Source organism: Equus caballus, chromosome 9 (genome assembly GCF_041296265.1).
Source record: "Equus caballus isolate H_3958 breed thoroughbred chromosome 9, TB-T2T, whole genome shotgun sequence".
Taxonomy (NCBI): domain Eukaryota; kingdom Metazoa; phylum Chordata; class Mammalia; order Perissodactyla; family Equidae; genus Equus; species Equus caballus.
Genome location: NC_091692.1, coordinates 56,321,811 through 56,342,860, shown reverse-complemented (window position 1 = coordinate 56,342,860; position 21,050 = coordinate 56,321,811). Strand labels below are relative to the sequence as shown.

General features: G+C 37.6%; 1 protein-coding gene across 17 annotated transcripts in view; it reads right to left on the bottom strand.

Annotated features, from left to right (window-relative positions):
• Positions 1–21,050, bottom strand: part of ESRP1 (epithelial splicing regulatory protein 1) — a 56,746-nt gene that overhangs the window by 20,084 nt on the left and 15,612 nt on the right. For 5 of the 17 annotated variants that reach the window (XM_070222336.1, XM_001915021.6, XM_003365649.5 and 2 more), the window contains 9 exons: positions 18,447–18,545; positions 18,256–18,310; positions 16,880–16,990; positions 16,624–16,756; positions 16,487–16,529; positions 14,209–14,510; positions 10,799–11,017; positions 8,263–8,449; positions 4,859–5,027 (listed from right to left, as the gene is read on the bottom strand). In XM_070222336.1, the coding sequence (XP_070078437.1) occupies positions 4,859–5,027; positions 8,263–8,449; positions 10,799–11,017; positions 14,209–14,510; positions 16,487–16,529; positions 16,624–16,756; positions 16,880–16,990; positions 18,256–18,310; positions 18,447–18,545 (1,318 nt within the window). Of the gene's footprint in view, positions 1–4,858; positions 5,028–8,250; positions 8,450–10,798; positions 11,018–14,208; positions 14,511–16,486; positions 16,530–16,623; positions 16,757–16,879; positions 16,991–18,255; positions 18,311–18,446; positions 18,546–21,050 lie in introns of all 17 variants that reach the window. The other 12 variants (XM_005613206.4, XM_005613203.4, XM_005613204.4 and 9 more) reach the window with 3 other exon arrangements.

The following is a 21,050-nucleotide window of genomic DNA, read 5'->3' as shown; positions in this document are numbered from 1 at the left end:
TAGAAATATCATCCCAACTGAAAAACTGAGTGACAATCATCCCCACCAACAAAACTTATCTGACTCTTCTTCATTACTACAATATTACAATTGAATTACAATAATATAATGCTTGATATTGCATTATCACAATATTCTAGTATCATTTCATTGTATGCTGAATTCCAGTTTGCATTTGTGGTACTAAGTTGTAAAAAAAATTTTAACCAAGACGAATATAACCCCATACTAAGGATATATTTTTTCTTAGTCCTATTAGGAAACTTTCAACAGGTAAATTAGAAAGTAAGCTGGTTGCCAAATGTTACTATTGGGAGAAACTAGGTAATTGTATATGGGATCTCTCTGTACTATTTGTTATAACTGCATGTGAACATATCTTATTAAAGATAAGCATACCTATACTTATTAAAAACACAAATAGAAAAAGTAAACTTGAACTAGAAAGCAAAGTGTTCAAAATAAGAAATGCTGGCATCTCTCAGAGGCTTAGTATCCTTGTGGTTTAAGTGCAAAGAATTCCAGAATAAAATACAACATTATACAACAAAGCAAACACTGCAGAAGGCCTCAATATTACTAAATACTCATATTCATTGCTTAGGTAGAAATAAGCTGATTTTACAAGAAATGGTTATCCCAAGGCAAAAAGAATTTCCCCCCACCATAAACCTTTCAAATAGGCATGCAAATGACGCATTACTCATGAAGAAAGTCAAATATCCCTTGCCATCTTTTTTGGTTCAATGTCATGTTACTTGTTAATGTCTAGTGTCCTACAAAAGGTGAGGTGATGCATACAAGGCATTTACGTTAGTCCCTCTTTCCTTAAATTAGATGACATTTAATTGAAGAATCAGCATGCTTCTCAACTGTGCTACAGCTCTGATGCAAGGGAGAATATTCTTTTCTGAGAAAAATAAGAGATCAGAATAAAAGGGAGGGCTTTATGTAATGGGAGAGAAAGGGTGTGATATAACAGAGTTTTGAGTGATGAGCAGGTGGGCATGAACAGAGAGCCTCTTCTAATTCTTTTGTATCCTAGGCTATGCTCTGGGATACTGGGTAACTGAAATCTTCTCCCAAGAGAGGAAAGGAAAAAAAGGTCCATAAGCAGAAAACAGAACCACTTGAGGAACTTGCTCTTCAACATGCTGTTGTCACACCTACTCCTCTAGAATGCTAAAAACTCATCTAACAACAAATGAAAACCAATTCTTTGGTTCACATTTTCTCCTTAAATGTTCCTCAAGTAACCTAAATCCTTAATGATGAAAGATACTATATTCTCGGAGCAATGCCCACTATAGAATTTATCTCCAAATTTTCAAATATAACAAGTTAGAGGAAATAAATAAGGACAAATGCCACCTAGCTGAAGGAGTCCTTTGAAGTCACTGACTTCGCAGAGACGAACTCTGTCAGCTACTTGGGACCAGAAAGTGTCCGGGTCCTATTAATCCTACTATTCCCAATATGGCGCACACACACAGGTACTAAATAACAGTTTGTTCAGTTAAATCGAAAGTTAAGAACAGTTAGAACCAATCACTTTTTTTGAAGGACATGGTTTCAGAAATCTGCAAAACACGTTAACATCTTGATGTTTTAAATTAATGAACACATTGCATTAATATGAAGTCAAACTGACATATTTCATTTAAAAAGTGGAGGGAATTAAAAAATTTTAATTTAAAAAGAGACAAACTCCAAAGCCTCTGATTTAGTATCTTTTTTTAGCCTAAAGTATGGTATCTCAGCCTTTCCTACTTATCAAAGAATAGGCCACAATATCCTTGAATATTTACATAACAGTTTTCCAATAGCCTCAAAAGACACATAGTCATGTGCGGTTAGAGATTAACGGTGTTCTGCCAAAAGCATAAAATCTTTTTATTGTTTTTGGAATTTGTTTTTTAAATTATTCCAGATTTTACAGTATAACAGCATGGTGCCATGTTTGAACACTTTTATGCATTTGTGTGGGTAATTTCACTAGAATTAGGGAAATGTACATTAATGAAACAAATCAGAGGTTATTTGGAAGCATCAATTTAAATATAATGCACATGACCTTCGATTTAAAAATTCCACTTCTGTAAAATCATCCTACAGAAATATAAGCATTATTTTTCAGCTTGAAATAGATTATTCATTTTTTTTTATTACAGTAACATTGGTTTATAGCATTATATAAATTTCAGGTATATATCATGTATTTTGATTTCTGTGCAGGTGATGTGATGTTCAACATCCATCACCACACACATGTGCCTAATCACCCCTTTCCCCCCCCCCCCCCCCTCCGCCCTGCCCCTCTGGTAGCCAACAAACCAATCTCTGTCTCTACGTGTGTGTTTGTTGTTATCTTCTATTTCTGAATGAGATCATATGGTATTTGACCAGAAATATAAGTATTTAAAGATGAATATGAGCTTTACTTAATAGAGAAAAATGAAATGAGTTGTCTAAAAATAAAGGAATTGTTAAGTTATGATGTATTTTCACTGTTGGGACATCATGTGGAAGTTAGAAGAGTAAGGTAAATATATAAATATTCCTTAGGGAAGAAGTCAATGACATGCTGGCAAGTTACAAAAAAAAATAAAAGAACAAGGGGGGCAGTACATGTTAAGTACGCCACATTATTTAGAAGCAGACACATATGCGTGTTACTAAACTGCCAACAGCGATTACTACTGGACTTGGAGGTGTGTAAAATGGGAGCCTAATTTTACCCACTACACTTCTACACTCCTAGACTCAACAAAGGGGACATTACAAACTTTAAAACTACTAGTAGAAAAAAATTAAGTACAGTCAGGAGCCCAAAGTTACAGGAATCATTAAACCACAAATGTCAGGTTCTCCTGCCTTTGGGGCTTCGATTCAAGACATGAGTTCCCATCTCACTGTGATGGGAAACTATTTCTAAGAGATCCCTTCTTTTAACACTGTCCAGATAGCAAGTCAATGGTGAAACCGGATACACTGCAAATGTATTGTAGGCAAGAGAAAGTGCACCAGGCTTCCAGTGGCACAGTGCATTCCATTCCTGACATTCTGATAGTGTAAGAAAGGTAGACAAAGATTGCTCTTATAACCAGAATCCACTACCTGCAAGTGATTGTTTACAGAATCCAGAGAAGGTGACAGATTGGGATTGGGCTAGGTGCCTGACGTGGCACTCAACCATGAACAATTACTCATGCTGAGGATTATCATGGCTTTCTCCCTATTCTTGTTCCCCAGTAGAATAAAGAATATCTCCAATAGCATTAATCAGTGTTTTAAAAATTCCTAAAAAAATAAACAAATGTAATTAACAGTGGCTACAAACTTCATTGCTGTGATTCCAAAGTTCTTTATCCCTAATGGAAAACTATAGATGGAGAGAGAAGAAAATAACAATGTGGCACAGCAACTGTAGGGATCAGATAGGTTAGTTCCAGGCCACTTATCAAAAACTTCACTTACATATTGGATGTACTCAAAAGATTTAGTCTAAATAAGCTTGAGAAGAAAAAATAAGGCCTGGTATAATTTTTAAAATTTTGAGCAATATTGCTTGTGCCAAAGTAAAATCTTATTTTAATAAAGTGACTGGTTACTTGCTAAAAAGTTTTTTTGCTTTTTTTTTGGATTAGGAAGATTTGCCCTGAGCTAACATACGTTACTAATCCTCTTTTTTTGCTTGAGGAATATTAGCCCTGAGCTAACATCTGTGGCAGTTTTCCTCTACTTTGTAGGTGGGATGCTTCCACAGCATGACTGATGAGTGGAGTAGGTCCGTGCCCGGGATCTGTAAATCCAGGCCACTGAAGGAGAGCATGCCGAACTTTAACCACTCAGGCATGGGGCCAGCCCCTAAATAAAGTTTTTTAAAAATTTTTTGAAAAGAAAATTGAGAACGAGAAGTCATTATATATCCAAGTTAGAATCACAGGCATTCAGACCTGAAAGGACTCCAAAAACTTGACCAATCCCATCATTTTATTAAAGGTTTTGTTTAGATTTAATTTTTCCTTCTTCTCCCCAAAGCCCCCCAGCACATAATTGTATATTGTAGTTGTGGCATATGGGATGCCACCTCCGTATGGCTTGACGAGTGGTGCTAGATCCACACCCAGGATCTGAACTGATGAAACCTCGGGCTGCTGAAGCAGAGCGCAAGAGCTTAACCACTTGGCCATGGGGCTGGCCCCCCACTCCCATTATTTTATAAGAGCCAGAAAGGTTAAGTGACTTGTCCCAGTTAGAAGAAGAGATGAAACTAAAACTCAGGTCTCCTAAGTCCACACTGATAACTTTCTCTCCATTATACCCTGCTGCCTCCCAGAAATTGAGCACAACTCAAAAGAATCAGATTAAAAATATATTGAATAATCTCATTCTGGACTTGTTTGTTAAGATTTAGAGGGGAAAGAATACAAGCCCTGTAAAATTTAAAACAACAATTTGCATTTATTGTGGCTTGACATATGAATTCATGCTACTTAAAAATATAATTATTCTCGTTACGTATTTTCCTATTTTATAATTCATTCACATGATACTGCCATCCTATTACAGTGATTACTGTGCTACTCACTAATGGCCCTAAGATAGGAAAAGGAAAAAAGGAAAGTTGTATACATAGGTAACCTAAAAGATCATGCTGTCAATACTACATGGTTAAAAAATAAACTTATTTCAGTTTGTCTTGAAACAACTTTCTTGGTCACAGATACGACCAGAGGCTGTTACCTGCCTTGCTAACCTTCAATGTGGCCGACAGTGTTCTTTTGTGAACTCAGGCACTGGCCATCAAGGGAGTCTTTTGTTTCTGTCCCTCATTCCCCCTCCATCAGAGCCTTACCTAGGATAGTATGCTGTGTAGTTCATGAAGAGCTGAGTGCCCGCTGGGTAGTACGCTGTGGAGGGCTGCAGTGCTCGTGGATTCAAAAGCACAGAGGGCTGATAAATGGCAGCTTCGGTAGGAATAACTGCTGCAGGAGCTGGAAATGTGTAGGAAGGAGGAGACAGGCCTAAATAAGCAAAGAGAGAGACTTTGAGACACATTTGTAACAGCTGACACATGTGCTGGCACTAAAGCTGTAAGGTCACCATTCCATATGCACATTTTGAAGAAAGAAATCAGTTCCTTATATCATCCCAAGCAACCTCCTTTTGATTAGATATCACTTAGAAGTAATCTCATCTCTCACACTCCATCAACCTAAAGAAACGTTTTTACTCTGAAATTTGGAAAAACCAACATCGAGTAGACTTTCAAGCCTTCTCAACCATTTCATGACATGTGATTTTTTTCCCCGAATCTTGAGTGCCAGGTACCGTAAACTAACCCTTTGAGGAAAGAAACATGGGACTGACATTTAGTGTAACTTTAAACCAAAAGCTGGGTTCTCTTTTTTTTGTTGTTGAGAGCCATGCTGCTATTCCATCTTGCTATCTACTCCACAGTACAACATAAAATGAAAAAGGCTATAAAATGCTATTTGCCAGTACTATGTATTATACCAAAGCATAGATTGTGCCAAAGTGAACTGACCCAAAAGGATATTAACTCTGCATTATTTTCACCTAAAGGCAATCCAGAAGATGGGCTTTGAAGCTAATCTACATCTTCACACGCGTTAAAAAAAAAAAATCTAACCTGAAAAATAACCCAAATTAATATATGTATAAGTCTCCCTGAGAGTCAACTGATAAAAACTCAACTCAGGTTGAAAAGAAAATAGAAAAGATGAAATTCCTTTGTCTTCTGGCTACTCAACTTCTTCCAGGCCCAATAACACACTTAAGTCAGACCAGTTGCTGGTCACCAGCTTTAACATGTGGGATGAACACAACTATCCAGGCCATCTGTACCCAACAGAAGAGATAACTGAGAGGTTGCCCGAATTTGGGGTCCCTGACTTTAATTTTCACACTTAGAACTACCTAACATATTTTGCAAATACCAGAGGACCAAAGGATAACTTTTCACATGAAAATCTCTATTGTCTTTTGCTCTTCTTATGAGTTTCTATGTCAATGGAATTGAGTACTAACACCAAAGACCAACATATTGATCTTATATTCAACATTTGGGTCCTTCATATTCACCAAAAACTGTGCTACATGTTAGATACCAAATGTAGATGAACTTTTAAATTATGATCCCTGGCCTTAAAGAGTCCACAAAATGGCAAATGACAATTCGAGGCTCCCAAGTCACATAGAAAATTATAAAGCCTGTGCCTATATCCTGCTTTCAAAACTATCAAACAATTCATTATCCGACAGTCCTTCACACCAATAAGACACGTATATAGAAAGTGTCAATCTGTCCTGCCTCAAAACAAAGAAGCAGAAATTTTTGATAACTAAACAGATTGGGCTGCTCAGATTTGAGTATTCCTCAAACGAAAGGACAGCTATTCCAGTATTCCTAGAAGAGAATCAGACTTACATATTCATAGATTAGAAAAATGGAGTTGACCTTAAAATTTTAACTTTTTCAAAAAGTTAAAAAATAAACAAATTAAAGTTTAAAACTTCAAAACAATGAGACTTTAACAGAATTTCTTTCCCAAATTTAATAAACCCCTCAGTGGGGAATAACCAATTACTTTTAACTGCTTTAGTCCTTCAGATTAGATCAAAATCCCGCAATTTCTGTAAATTTTTTGGCTGCTGTATAAATAGGCAATCACCTAAAATGAGCTGGCAGGAAAGAAAGTTCAGTAGAACAGGCGTAATATTAGCATGTATAAATTGGAATTCTGATTTTTTTTTTTTAAATGAGTAATCTCTTCCACTGAAATAAAAAGCAGCCAAATTTTAGTTAAAATTTTTGGAAAGTATTAAAGGATATAGAAATTTATTTTTATGTTTTGAAAAATGCATTTTAAATTTTTTCTATTATTTTAGGACTTGTGAGAAGAAAGGGGAAGAAACTGAAGTCTTATGAAGAAAGTCTGTAATGACCAGTTTTCCCCCAGGAAGAGAGAGAAGAAAAAGGATATCCCAGCAGAAGAATTTGGGTTACACATGATAGAGAAATTCCCCTATCTCAATGTGCTTGATAGATTTTCATTAAAGGAAACTGTAGAAGTCACTGACATTATCAGTGTTTTATGGGCAGAATGCATATGACTAAGATGACTTTAGGATATTCACTTAAGCCTAATCATAAATTTGCAAAACATGACAGTCATTAGTGATCAACTCTTACATATTCACCAACAGCAAGCAGCAGATAAATGGACTATTAGCATTTAGAAATTCCAAGGAATAAAAAGGATTAAGCCCCACTGAATGTTCTATGAATAATACTTTATCAAATAGGTACATTGGTATAGATTCCTCTTTACTAGAAAGTGATGTCCTAACACTCCCCATTTTCTGGAAATCGAGTACATAATCCAGTTTACTTTCTCAGTTATCTTTGGACTGTATTCCAGTTGCTACAGTCTTTAAACACACAAAACATGCCTCCTAACAAGGTATGTCTTATTCAAAAGTGAAAACTGCATCAAAAAGATTCAAGTTTTAAACATCAGATCCCCAAATATTCCTTAATCACTAACCAGAACTTGGTCTCCAAACTAAAGGGCTTATTCCTCTCAAACAGGATTCCAGATGGCTTGCACCCAGGTGCCAATGAGCAAGAGCATGGCTTGAAATTAAGCACTGATCCTGTGGTCCAGTGGAAACTTTGGCTAACTTATTTACGCATTTGTATTTTTTACTAACTTGCTCATTCCAGATATTCTGGAGAGCAAGAGAAGTGCTCCCCAGGTTATCCTTTCCAAAAATACTTAATGCTCAAAAAATTGAAAAATGTAAAATGGGCATCAAATCACCCTTCTAAAAAGCTAAATGTGCTACAGAAAGGAAAAAAAAAAGATCCAGCCATATTTATTTTACCTTTAAATGCGTATTAAAATATCTACATAGCCAGGTTGCCTCCCAGAGTCAGTGCTTATCTTGAGGACACTAAGCTTCAGAAATCAAGTGCTTATCACTGGAAAAGCAAGAATATAATTTGAAAGGAGGTATTTGTAGCATCTCTAATTATGGGTGTCCACAACCAAGGTCTTAAATGATTACCAGATACTACCGATTTCAGATGGGAAAGCCTTATGTAACCGTAACCACCTTGCCTGCCTCAGAAAGAACCAGGGGCACAGAAAGTTATGAAAGCAGCTTAAGCACCTACCAGCATATAGCGTAGAATAGCGCCAAGACCCAAGAAAAACTTACATGGTAACTTACATGGCGGTGGGGATAAGCCATTTCGATTTAAAGTGCCCCCCATTAACACAAAGTTCATCTCCTCAGCTGAACACTGAAAGACTTCAACATATCTGTCCTTCATGGTTTTTTTATGACACTTCTGTGCAGCCATAAATGCTCTGTCGGCAGACTTCATCTGGATAAAGGCATCTCCTGATGGGCGGCCCTGAGCGTGTGGGGGAAGAATAGAAACAAAAGGAGACTGTCTCCTTCAACAAGGAAATGGTTACTTACAAAACATGCAAAGTGACAATCACCCACAGTATAGATATTTTAGCCACAAAATCTGGGTGACAGTATGATCTACTGATATCTGACTTGCATTTCATCACCTAATCACCAGAATGGCCCACAAAACTTTGAAGAAGCAGTTTTGAGAGCTCATAGCTGAAAGTGATCCTTTTTGGTTTCTATTAATTAGTATCAGATTTATGGAATTTTGAAAGGGTCTCCTTGTGACTGTGGTTTCAAAGTATAGCACTGTATATTGGGTTTTTCCTTTCTGAAAAATCTGATTAAATCTTATTTGATTGAGAAAAGCTAGTAACAGAACCAGTATTAGAGCTTTATGTATCCTCCTGCATGAAACTGAACAAACCAGTGTTCTCTTTTGGCTCTCACTGGTCTGCAACATCCCTTTCTCCATTCCCTAAAGCCTAAGTTGGACATGGCTTGGGCATAGGGAAGGGGGATAAGGAATTGGGAGCTGCAAAGCACAGCAAAGGCTGGTGAGAGCTATATCACCAGCTTTGCTTGAAAGCCCTTCTCTCATCTCTTCCCTTGCACTGCCACCTTAAACGTTGGTCAAACAGGCGTTTATAGACATTTCCTCTGTTACTAATAGCTCACTAAAAAAACCCTATTTAAAACCAAGCTGATAGATTTCTGTTCCACAGAACCAGAATGGCTTAAATTTATTTAACATGGACATTTTATAAGGGAGAAAAAGACACAACCAGCTTATAAGACTCCTTTCTTATTTTATGGGTTTAAGTCTCTAGGGGATCGTTTTGTGCAAATTATTACCATGCAAGTTACCATAAGAGTTAACATACAAGGGAAATTAGGGATACCAGGGAAACCCAGTCCAAGATGGAAACCTAACATCTTCGAGGCAGCTAAGAGCTCATCCATTATCAAAGAGGCATTCCTCCCAAGTGCAATCACAATAGGTCAACAGGTCACATGGGTCAATGAGAGGCAAATCTGTCTACTGTTGTTAATCAAAGAGTAATAATAGCCCCTAGGTTATTAGAAATGGTGACTCAAAGAGAAACCAAACAATTCCCTGGTGATGCTGAATTGTGGGGAGTTTTATTTGAAAGGACTCCCACCAGTAAAGCATGCTGAGAGAGTACCTAGTCAGATAAAAGTTGCATAGCTTATTATTAACTTAAGAGTTAGAACGAGCATGTGCTGGTGTGGAAAACCAAGCAGGGGCTCAGGATGTTTTCTGATTCCTTGTCCCCAGTGGCATGTACTTTGTATTTCCAATACAAACCTAATTCAACCCATAATGTTCAGAAAACATCTTATTTTCAAAACTTAATACAACTTTGCTTTTAATAAAGAGTTCTAAAATTTTAGTTAGTACTACTTGGTTTACCGATTTTTAGAACTCTATCCTGCTTGTGATAGCACAAAATACTGGCAAATTGTCCAGCAACTAATATGAATTTTATTTAGCCAAAATCAAGAGACATCAAGCCAGGAACTACTTTTGTTTGTTTTTTTGAGGAACATTAGCCCTGAGCTAACATCCATGCCCATCTTCCTCTACTTTATATGTGGGACGCCTACCACAAGATGGCTTGCCAATCGGTGCCATGTCCACACCCGGGATCCAAACCTGCGAGCCCCGGGCCACCAAAGCAGAACATGCGCACTTAACCACAGTGCCACCAGGCTGGCCCCAGGAACTACTTTTAATATGCTTTGAATATATACTTACATACCATAATAATTTGGTTAGATAGAGGCTTCCCAACGATAATTCATTAATACATTTGAATGCCTGTTATGATCACATAGTGTTCCAGGTAGTGCAGATACAAGTCCTTACTGAGTTTGTACTCTACTGAATGTAATTTGATGCCTAACATATATATATGGAATAAGGCATTTCTAAACAGTCTATGGATACAAAACACTCTGGAACACAGACACGCTCATTGATTTATATATTGTCAATGATTGCTTTTACACTACAACAGCCGAGTTACAGAGTTCAGTAGTTGCAACAGTAAAACGTTGTATTAGACTGATAATGTATTTGTCTCCTACCTGGTGCTATTGATAATTTGATGGATATATGTGATGACAGAATCAGAGCTGAATTTGAATACCATACCAATGATAGCATTCTTTGTGGAGTTCATCCTAAAGACCTATTGCATTTATAGCTAAAGCTTTCCTTTAAGACTTAGTATACTACTGCTGAACATTTGTACTTTTTTATTGGAAGAGTTTTTGAGAAGAATAAGCAAATCAGTTTTCCAATAAGCAACTTTCTTACCTGGTGATTCAATACCATATGAACCCCGTGAGTTCGAATGTCTGTGGAAAACTCCCCCAGAAAGTCCAGGATATCCTCAATTGTGGCCGCGTAGGGAAGACCTCGAAGGCGTATACAGTCTCTAACATTTGTAGGAGGCACAAATTGCTGAGGTAGTACTGGAATAATGGGAGGGGTTGGAAGTGGAATGAGAGGGGCCGAGGAGAATCGATTCAGCACCTGTACTCAAAGCAAAACAGAAGTGATTTAGAGCCTTGCTCCTCCAATGCTGTCTGCAGATCAGCACTGGCATCACTGGGGAGCCTGTTAGAAATGCATGATCTCAGCTCCACCCCAGACCTAGTCCATATGAATCTGCGTTTTAACAGGATCCCCAGGTGATTCATAGGCATATTAAAGTTTAGAAGCACTCATAGAGAAAGGGACTCATGCTTTTCACCTTGGAAAGCATCATACCCACTTTTGTCAAATGCATGCTGAGGCATACACCACACACAACACAGTGTGCTTAGATTAAAGATTTGTCTACTAGACAGATGCATCACTATCTGCCTTGGGACAAATATCCTTCAAGTCCGTCACCTTCATAAAAATCTGGACATATTGTTAAAATGTAGACTTTTGTAGCAATCTATTAGATTTCATTTCACTAAGTACAGTGTTTCCCTTAATATCATCTTCACATTCCTCCTCCAAATCCAAAGAAAGAGAATGACCTAGTAAGGAACCACAGGTCAAACAATGACTCTGGGTTATATTAAAATATAATGCCACATGTATAATGATATATAAAGCTCAAGACAGAATGGCTGAATGTAAAAGAGAAAAAAATTATTTAGTTACCATGAAAATAATTACTTAGTTTCTGCGTGAATTTGAGAAAGTTGTAAGACAGAGGATCTCGACTATCTTTTAAATTCATGGAGTTCAGCCATCTTGAGAATGGATGAGAGGTCAGATACATTTTGGAGAAAGGATTACTCCCAGGCAAAACTCGTATTACAAGGTTCTTGTCGACTTTTGTCTCAGTTTAGGACATGCCTCCTAGTTCATACTACTAGGAGGTCCTTGTGCAAATACCATGGAGAGCATCCCTAGGTATTTTGAACAACTTACCACGGTAGCCTTCATCATCCCATGAACTGAAAATACACAAGAATTGAATCCCTCCCAAAAATTTACCCTAATTTCCTCACTCACACCCTCTCCAGTTGCTATCTAAATAAAAGGTGATGAAAATCAAAGAAGACAACACAGCCAAAGAAATTTCATGACAAAGAGGCAAGGCCTTTAAAAATTGTACAGACTGTCCAGACACAGCACAAACATTAGAGGATGAACACGAATAGAAATGTGATTATAGACAAACTTGGGAGAGGAAATGGTCAAGAACCTTATAGTACCTGCCAAATAGGAGGTGAGCAATAGTTACAGTTCCATAGTTATTGATCAAAACGATTGTTAATAATGACAAGAAGACAGTGCATAGCCTATGACCATTTCAACATTTGTTAAGTAAGTCAGTAGGGATGGGCGCTGAAGAGGAAGCTCATCAATACCCAAAACCACCTTTTGGTAAAGCCATAAAGAGGCAGCATTTGCTTGTACCCAAACCTACCAATATACAGTAGCCAAGCCCTGAGGTGGTCCATTCTAGGCCATGATTTCCATAAAAACTGTTCTTCCGATTAAAGATAGAAAGTCTCATTTTTTCCCCCTCTAGTTTGGGACAGATGTATATAACGTTTAAAGCCTCAAGCATGTTTAGCATATTTTAGATACAGAATTTATGATACTTATTTTCAACAAGGTACAGAATTGTTTAACTGCAAATATATTCAGAGTCTAGGGTTCAAGAGCATTGATACAACAGAATGCATAACTAACTTAAAGTTCACCGATATTTATTCTAGATATAAAAATCATTTTGGGGGCCGGCCCCATGGCTGAGTGGTTAAGTTAGTGTGCTCTGCTGCGGCATCCTGGGGTTGCACCGGTTCAGATCCTAGGCGCGGACGTGGCACTGCTCATCAAGCCATGCTGAGGTGGCGTCCACATAGCACAACCATAAGGACCTACAACTAGAATATACAACTATGTACTCTGGGGCTTTGGGGAGAAGAAGAAGAAGAAAAAGAAGAAGAAGAAGATTGGCAACAGATGTTAGCTCAGGTGCCAATCTCTGAAAGAAAAAAAATAATTTTGGTAACCTAGAAGGCAAAAGGTTCTTTTTAACTTTGGGCAATTATTTTAAATATTAATATAAAATGGGGTTTGCAGAAGCTAGGCAAAATCATTTTATGAACTCACAGAAATAACAGTAGAGTCAGTATCCTAGTGCTTGTAAAAAAAAAAAAAGACCAAAGGAATCATAAAAGTGACTCTGTTCTACCATGGGATCCAAGCAGAGTAAGTTGGAAGAGCCATGTGAAGCAGTCTACATGGTCTCAGTTAAAAGGAAACACGAACTAACCCTTGAAGAAGAATGTTCAGCCAGTAACTCAAGAACAGTCAAAAGGCTTGAGACCCTAAAAACAGTTTTATGCCTGGATCTTAGCACATTCTGGGGAACTAATTTTCCCATTGTGCCTCAAAAACAACTCTGAGTTCTGAAAGGTAGTAACAGGACGAAAGGGTACTTCACATTTTCACCAGCAATATGGAACTGATCAATCATTTTGGGAAATAAATTTAGCAAGACATTAAAAATCTTAAAAGCTCACACCCCTCTAGCCAGCGCTAAAGAAATCAATCAGAAACAGACTTTATAAGCAAGTTTATCAAGAATTTTTTTTTCTTTTTGCTGATGATGACTTGCCCTGCAGTTAACATCTGTTGCCAGTCTTCCTTTTTGCTTAAGGAAGATTCACCCTAAGCTAACATCTGTGCTAATCTTCCTCTGTTTTTGTATGTGGATTGCTGCCACAGCATGGCCGCCGATGAATGGTGTAGCTCTGTGCCCTGGAACCAAACCCAGGCCGCCGAAGCAGAGAACATGGAACTCACCCACTAGGCAACAGGGCCAGCCCAAGAAATTTCTCATACGGGAGGACAAAAACTCCACATGTACAGTGGAATTTGTAAATAAATTATGTACTCTGTGAGACCTAATATTAACTTAAAGATGAATTTTTAGACATGGGTAATCATTCAAGATATGTAGTTTTCAAACAGAATATAAAAGTATATCTATAGCAGTATTCCAGTTATATAAAAACACATAATATTTTTTCTGTGTGTATACAAGATAATAATGGCTATCTTTTGGTTAAGAATGAGATTTTTTTCATGCATTTACACTTTTTGTATCTTCCAAGTTTTATTTTAATGCAGTGAATAATGTAGGATTGTTCTCGGAAATAAAGAAAGGAAATTCACGCAAAGCCATCAACATTCTTTTAAAAACCAACCTGCTGAACTTCAGCTGCTGTGCTCCTGAAGAGTTCAATGTATCTTTTACCCAACAAGTCCTTATGCTTCCTCAATGCATTCTGTGCATATTCCTCACAGGCAAAAAGGACAAAAGCATCCCCTGTTGGTCTACCGTCTGGGTAGGTAACAAAGAGGATGCCTTCCTTCCCCCCAGTGATGGGGCAATGCTGTCCAAAGAAGGCCACCACTTCATCAGCTGTGGCTGTGAAAGGGAGCCCCCGCATGCGGACAATGACTTGATTTTCTTTGGAGAGAAATTGGGCTACTTCATTGGATGTACCTGTGGAATACAAACATCAGGAAAGCATGGGGAGAAATGGTTAAGATATCAACTTTACCAAATTTAAAATGGTAAAATTCTTGGCAACATCTTGAGTTCATAATTAAAACCCACACTCCCACTGAATTCATAACATCCCAGGAATCAGAATTCTCTTCCTATAAATTAGAAACTTTCCCCCACCACTGTCATAAAACACCTCTCTTGATTTAGAAAGGTGGTCAGATAATTAAAGCATGGTTCAACCACTGTATGCCTCTTATGGAGAGGCAGTAAGTAATCACAGTGGGTAAGGGCACAGGTCCTGGAGCTAGAACGCCTAGGTCCAATCTTGGCTACTAGAGTATGATCTTAGTCAAGTTTAACCTCTGTGTCTTAGTTTCCTCATCTGTAAAATGGGGGTAAAATTACCTACCTCATAAATTATGATAATTAAATAAGTTATTACATATAAAGCACTTTGCTGATTTTTGTTATTATATTCCTGATTTACTTTTTATTGAGAAATAAAAGTTCAAACATACCCAAGCAAAGAGAAGAGTATAATGAACATACTTGGCAACCAGTTTCAACATTTATCAACATTCTGCCAAACAGAAAGCATTCTGTACAGTACTGCCATGTAGCAAATACTCATATGCACATCCTTGAAACTCATACACTGTAACATTTTCCCTTAAGAGTAAACTGTTATCATACTGCCCACATACCATGAAATCCCAGGCATTAATGTGAGTTATTAGTTAACTTTGCCATCTGCAGTTTACAATGTTACATACCATGGAACCTCAGAACCATAGCAAATCCAAATATACTTTATCCCCAACCAATATCAAACATTGCTTTGGAACTTTGGAAACACTATGAAACTTGAAGCTCTGAATTTGGAGGCCTTCGTTTATCTAAAGAAATAAGTACCAGAATAGAAATATACCAGCAAATTGTGCAAAGAGGATGCTTTTACTATAAGTTCTACAGTCAGAGAGATTTTCACCAGGGTTATATAATGCAGGGATACAAACGTCCTCTGTATTTAAACGCATTTAAATTCTCTGGATTTAAGTATATTTTGGCAATAGGTGTCAAAAGCCTCTTAAAAGGTCCACACAGATTCTTTGATTCAGCTCTCTTACTTTTAGAGATTTATCCTAACGAGTGGCGTATACAGAGATACAAAATTATTCACTGCAACATACTTAGAGTGAAGAGATGGAAAGAAGCGCTAAATGCCCAACAGGGATGTTTAAGAAAAATGTACGGTACATGTAACATTGTATAGCAATTAACACTTGTAATACAGTGTTGAAAACTGAGTAATATAGGAAGATATTCATAATAAACTAAAAGGAGAAAGGAAGTTACAAAGCAGTATGAACAAAGCAATAGAAACTTAAAAGTAATTACCTGTATAGAAAGAAATCTGTCGGAAAGACCAGTTAATATTTTTTATGCACCTGTTACTTTCAGGTTTTAAAGTTACAAATCACTCAAGAATTGGACAAAGACTATATCTGTTCCCTTTCTTTCTGACCATATTACTGCAAACACTACATATCCAAAAATATCAGAAGCCAGAAAACTACCATCTTCCTGGCCACTGATGAGTTAAGGAAGTTTAAGAGAAAAACTAGAAGCACATATGCAACAACTCTAGGTATTCTGGTGTGGCTGTTTCAAAGTAGTTTTCAGACTATTTAATTTCTTACAAGAACTACTCTTTCCCTTTGTGCACAACTTTATATGACCCTTTCACCTCTGTATAGTACTATTTTTAATGGCTATTTAACTACAGTTGATTGACTCAAGCCTTAGGGCAAGTGTTATATATTACACTCACTGATACTATTGGACATTTCTGCCTTCCATTTAAAAAAAAAAAAAAATCAATTCCTACATTTCATTGAGAAATAAAAACCATTCATGATCCTATTTATTTAAGATTCTTCTTATAGCCACATTATATAAAAGGTACTCACCACCAGCAATTTTAAGAAAATCTTCACCTGTTGCTTTGTAAACCTAAGAAAAGAAAAAGAAATTAAATACAGTTTCTGAGTCTTCTAATGTTAACACTCATTCAAGACATCAAGGGTCTCAGGTTTTGAGGACATACCTCAATGTACCGGGTCCCCATGTGATGTTTGTGCCTCTGTAGTGCTAGGTCTCTGTGCTCCTCACTTACAAACCTAACCAGAGCTTCTCCATTCCTTCGACCCTGGGCATTGAGACAAAGTGCTGCACCACCCCTTTGAAAAGAATAGAACAGATAGGATAGACATAGGGGAAAAAAAATACAGTGAGCAAAACATAATAGGGAACCCATCCTCCCTTTGGGATTATTAAGTAAAATAAGACTAAAGAAAACCAACTTGGCAATATTGAGTCCTTTGAAGAATCTTGCGATATCTTGATCCGAAGACTGCCATGGTAAACCTCGTGCCCGAACTACAGTGTTGTCATCAATAAGTTCCATCTTGCTGCTGTGGATCAAGCAAAACTTCAGGTTGCCTGATTGACACTAGTGAGTCTGACCCCCTAATAAGACAATTTGCCTATTTACACATGAGGTATTATTTATTTGGAGTTCAGACAGACTTGTAATACTGCCTGATTTACCTCACAACCTCAAAAATTATCTGGTCACAGTTCAAAGAATTCTTTAGGCAGTTTACTATAGAAAGGTGACTGCCCATGCAGGTCCAACACAGCTGGCTCACCCAGCAAACCATCTATCTCCATCAAGTTGCTGCCTGCTTGCCACAAATGCTAAAGGATCCAGGATCAATTCATAGGAAGCAAAGTCTCCCAATACCCTGATGGCCTGTAAGTTCCTAGAACCAAGAATGATAGGTTTAAATTCACTCTCAGAGGTAGCCAGTACACAAGTAGGGTTTAAATCCAGTTTGACAGCAAAATTTAGGATCCGTATAAAGCTGGCAATTAACTCACATCAGGAATGTGAGCACGTGGTCAGAAGTCTGCCATTAAATTATCTCCCCTATTAAACAGGGGAGCAAACATGAGAGCCTTCAGAGAGTGTTTATGGAAATGCTTGGGAGTCCCCACACCTTAATGAGTCATTTGCAAATCATCTATTATATATCTTAACTACATTAGATGTTTTATTCCTCCCATATTCATATTTCCAGTACTCCTAGGACATTTTCCTAATGACTCACTTTCTCCACAACTAAATAGGCTTCAAAGTCTCTCTATGAGCGAAGATGTCAGATGATTCTATTCACTTTAGGCACCAGGCAATCTCACGCAATTCACTACAGTGAATCACAAACTGAAACAGGTCTCCCTGTGATCACAAACAGAGATACCACCATTTCATACTCCTCCTCAGTTATTTCCTTTGCTTTAAAGTCAATGCTGATAGAACATACTTAAAATTATCTCAGTAAAAATCTTGTGAACTCTTTTAAAACCTATGATTTTTCCTTTGGAAGTTTTCCAGTGAGAGGATGGACAGTTCAGAGAGGCTAAAATAAGAATCACAGATGCGAACACATAATGTACCTAGGGCCACAATGACCAAGGATGCAGATATTTCATTAAATGTTAATCCCAACATCCAAGCTTACTTTAAAATATACTCTTCTTTTATAAATTAACCCAATATTAAAAAATGGATGCCAAAAGGTTTAGTAAAGTTACTAAAACATAAGGGGAGTTAAATATCACAATATGAATAAAAACAAATCTAAGGGCTCAGATGGAATAGTAGTTGAGTGCTTACCAAGTGCCACTTTCAAATTTGTAATTTACTCTCTCAGGATCTGAAAACTTGTGGTCTAAAAATGAGAACATATAGGTCATCATTTTAGCTTTTAGAGAGACAAAGCTGTGGTAGGAAATTCAAAAGTATAGGTGAGGGGAAGAGGGTAGGATCAAATTCTATGTCTGTGTTTTTACAAGAGCAATACTTACTATAAGGCTCTGAAATCATTGCTAAAATTATATTCCCCATATCTTCAACTTGAGAGGCTCCATACCGGGAAACTGAGCTATTCTTCTCAAAATGTAAATCTGGGAGATTAAGTTAAGGAAACATTTTGGGGAGGTAAAATAAGATTGCTTCTAAGGCAAAATTACAATCACATGGAGCAAGAAAGATGACAAGTAAAATGCATCTAGATCGGCAATTGTTTGAAATCTCAGAATGGCTGCTTCCCGTCAGTTGGGAATTCACCCACACCTCCTAAGTCTCCAATTGCCCTCTTGGGTAAAATGGCCAATCAACCCTATCCTGAAGTACTACCAGTAATCAAATTTCTGTTTACAGAGTAGTAGGAAATGCATGAATACTGAGCACTTTTTCTGGTTTCAAACCATGAAGTATGCAACAAAGTTAACAAAATCCTTCATTCTGTCTATCTTCCCAGCACACAAAAGGCAATGACCATGATGACTAAAGATATGGTTACATCAGTCAAGACCATGAGGTATAAATGGCTACTTTTAGCCTAATAAACGTTTAAGACGCCTCAGATTACTGACGACACTATTTCTATGTCACTTTTACTCAAACTTTCCTTCTAGGTTTTTGGAGCCCCACAGTATAACCATCTTGGATGGCAGCAAATGCTTGACCTTTATGAGTAAATTTGTAGAAAGAATTCAAGCAGTCAGAGCCAACATTGGCTGCTGTAGCTCTTGATCAAGTGAGTACACTGTTTGGGTAAGCCACGAAACGGGGCTTTTAAGAAATGCATGGCTCAAATTGGGTTTGAGTGTGAAACCAAAAGAGATTTTCATCAAGTTTTACAAATTTGCAAACTCTCTAAGCTTGTATCTTTGTCAAAATAGTTACTTTAGGAAGCTAACAGTCATTGAAATGCTTAATTTCTTTATGTTTATGTTTCAGTGCTATAGTCATACTTTGTATTATGTATAAATTTGCATGAATTTTGTGATGTAGTACAATGCATATAACAGATAGTACTATAGGACTCTATTTTTTCTTGAGTTTAAAATGAAAACAGCCATCTAAGTGGTGGTTATTAGAATGTTTGCCTTATTTTATAGTTTTATCACTGGTATTTTATAAAGGTAAAATATGAAGACAGATATTAAGAAAAAGTCCTTGTGTTCTATTTAACTGCAAACTCAGAGGATACAATGTTAAAACAATTCAAAGAGCTCCCTCTCACCAAGAATTAAAGCCAGTCATCTGAAGAGTTAATTCAAAGAGTAATATCCTTTTCCATTGTCAATTCAAAATCCCTTTGTTTCATCTCCTAGCTTCCTCCTTCCTTTCTCCAGTAAAGAGACATTGCTTTGCTTTCCCACTGCACTAGGCAAATTAATTTTTGTGTTTTCCCTCAACTAGCTACATTCCTCTGTAGTTCAATTATACTATGTGTAGAAATGCAGCCATATGTTCCTTGGCAAATTACTTAACCCTACTAAACTTTAGCTTATCTGTAAAGCCAAAGCTGTGATAACCTTTACTTCCCTGGGCTTTCTTGTGAAGATTAAATGAGGTAAAACAAGCCCAGGCCACAAAGCAGGCATTTAACAAGTGATGTCCTCTCCCTTCTTCCTAGAGCCCTCAGGTGACCAACTTTCATAACCCTCAATAATCACACTTGGAGGGTCACATTTATGACTCAAACATCTGAACTCACCAGATGCCTATTTGTATACTCATAGGAGAATCATAGAGCTAAAACGGTAAGTAATTTTATCTCCACAATCCCACTCTACCTCATCTAGTGATGAAATAAATGTGTGCCTATTGAGGGATAAGAAAATCAATCCCAGAGATGTTCAAGCAACAGAGCAATGACCACCAATTGCGGTCATTAAAATGAAGACAACTGTGCTAAATTTTCGGGGGGGGGGGGGGGGCGGGGTGCGGGCAGTGCTTTCAGGATCCTTACAGAACTAAGATTAGCTGTGACTAGCCATAGTTTATCATGCAAACTCTGCGACTGAACAATCATCTGGAATCCTGCAAGTCTAATAACACTTTGAGTTTTGTCAGGGCCTACAGTGGCACAGGATCCAAGAAATGGAGACCAATCTCATTGTATAAGCCAGTTTCTCAACCTTGGCACTATTGGCATGTAGGGTAGATAATTCTTTGTCAGCGGGGTTGGGGGGGCAGTTCCTGTGTACCATAGGATTTTTAATACTATGCTGGCCTCTACCTACCACACAGTTACGATAATTAAAATGTCTCTAGACATTGCCATATGTCCCCAGGTGGGCAAAACCACTCCAGGTTCAGAACCACTGGGGTAAGCAAACAGTTCCCAATAGCTCCAACTTCACCTCCTACCATCTATCAGTCCTTCAGAGAAAACATTTACATGTAAGAGACCATTATTGGCCAGAGATTTTGAAGAAAATTGGCCAAGGCAACACTGCGTAAGGACCAATGTGATGCTGTGTTAGAACCCCAATCAGCAGACAGACAGATACACACACCCTTAGGGAACATGGAAGAAAAATGCTCACAGCAGGAATCCTCAGCCTCTTTTTGCGCAGCCCAGAGAAAAGTATGGATTTTACCTTTTTAAAGGATTG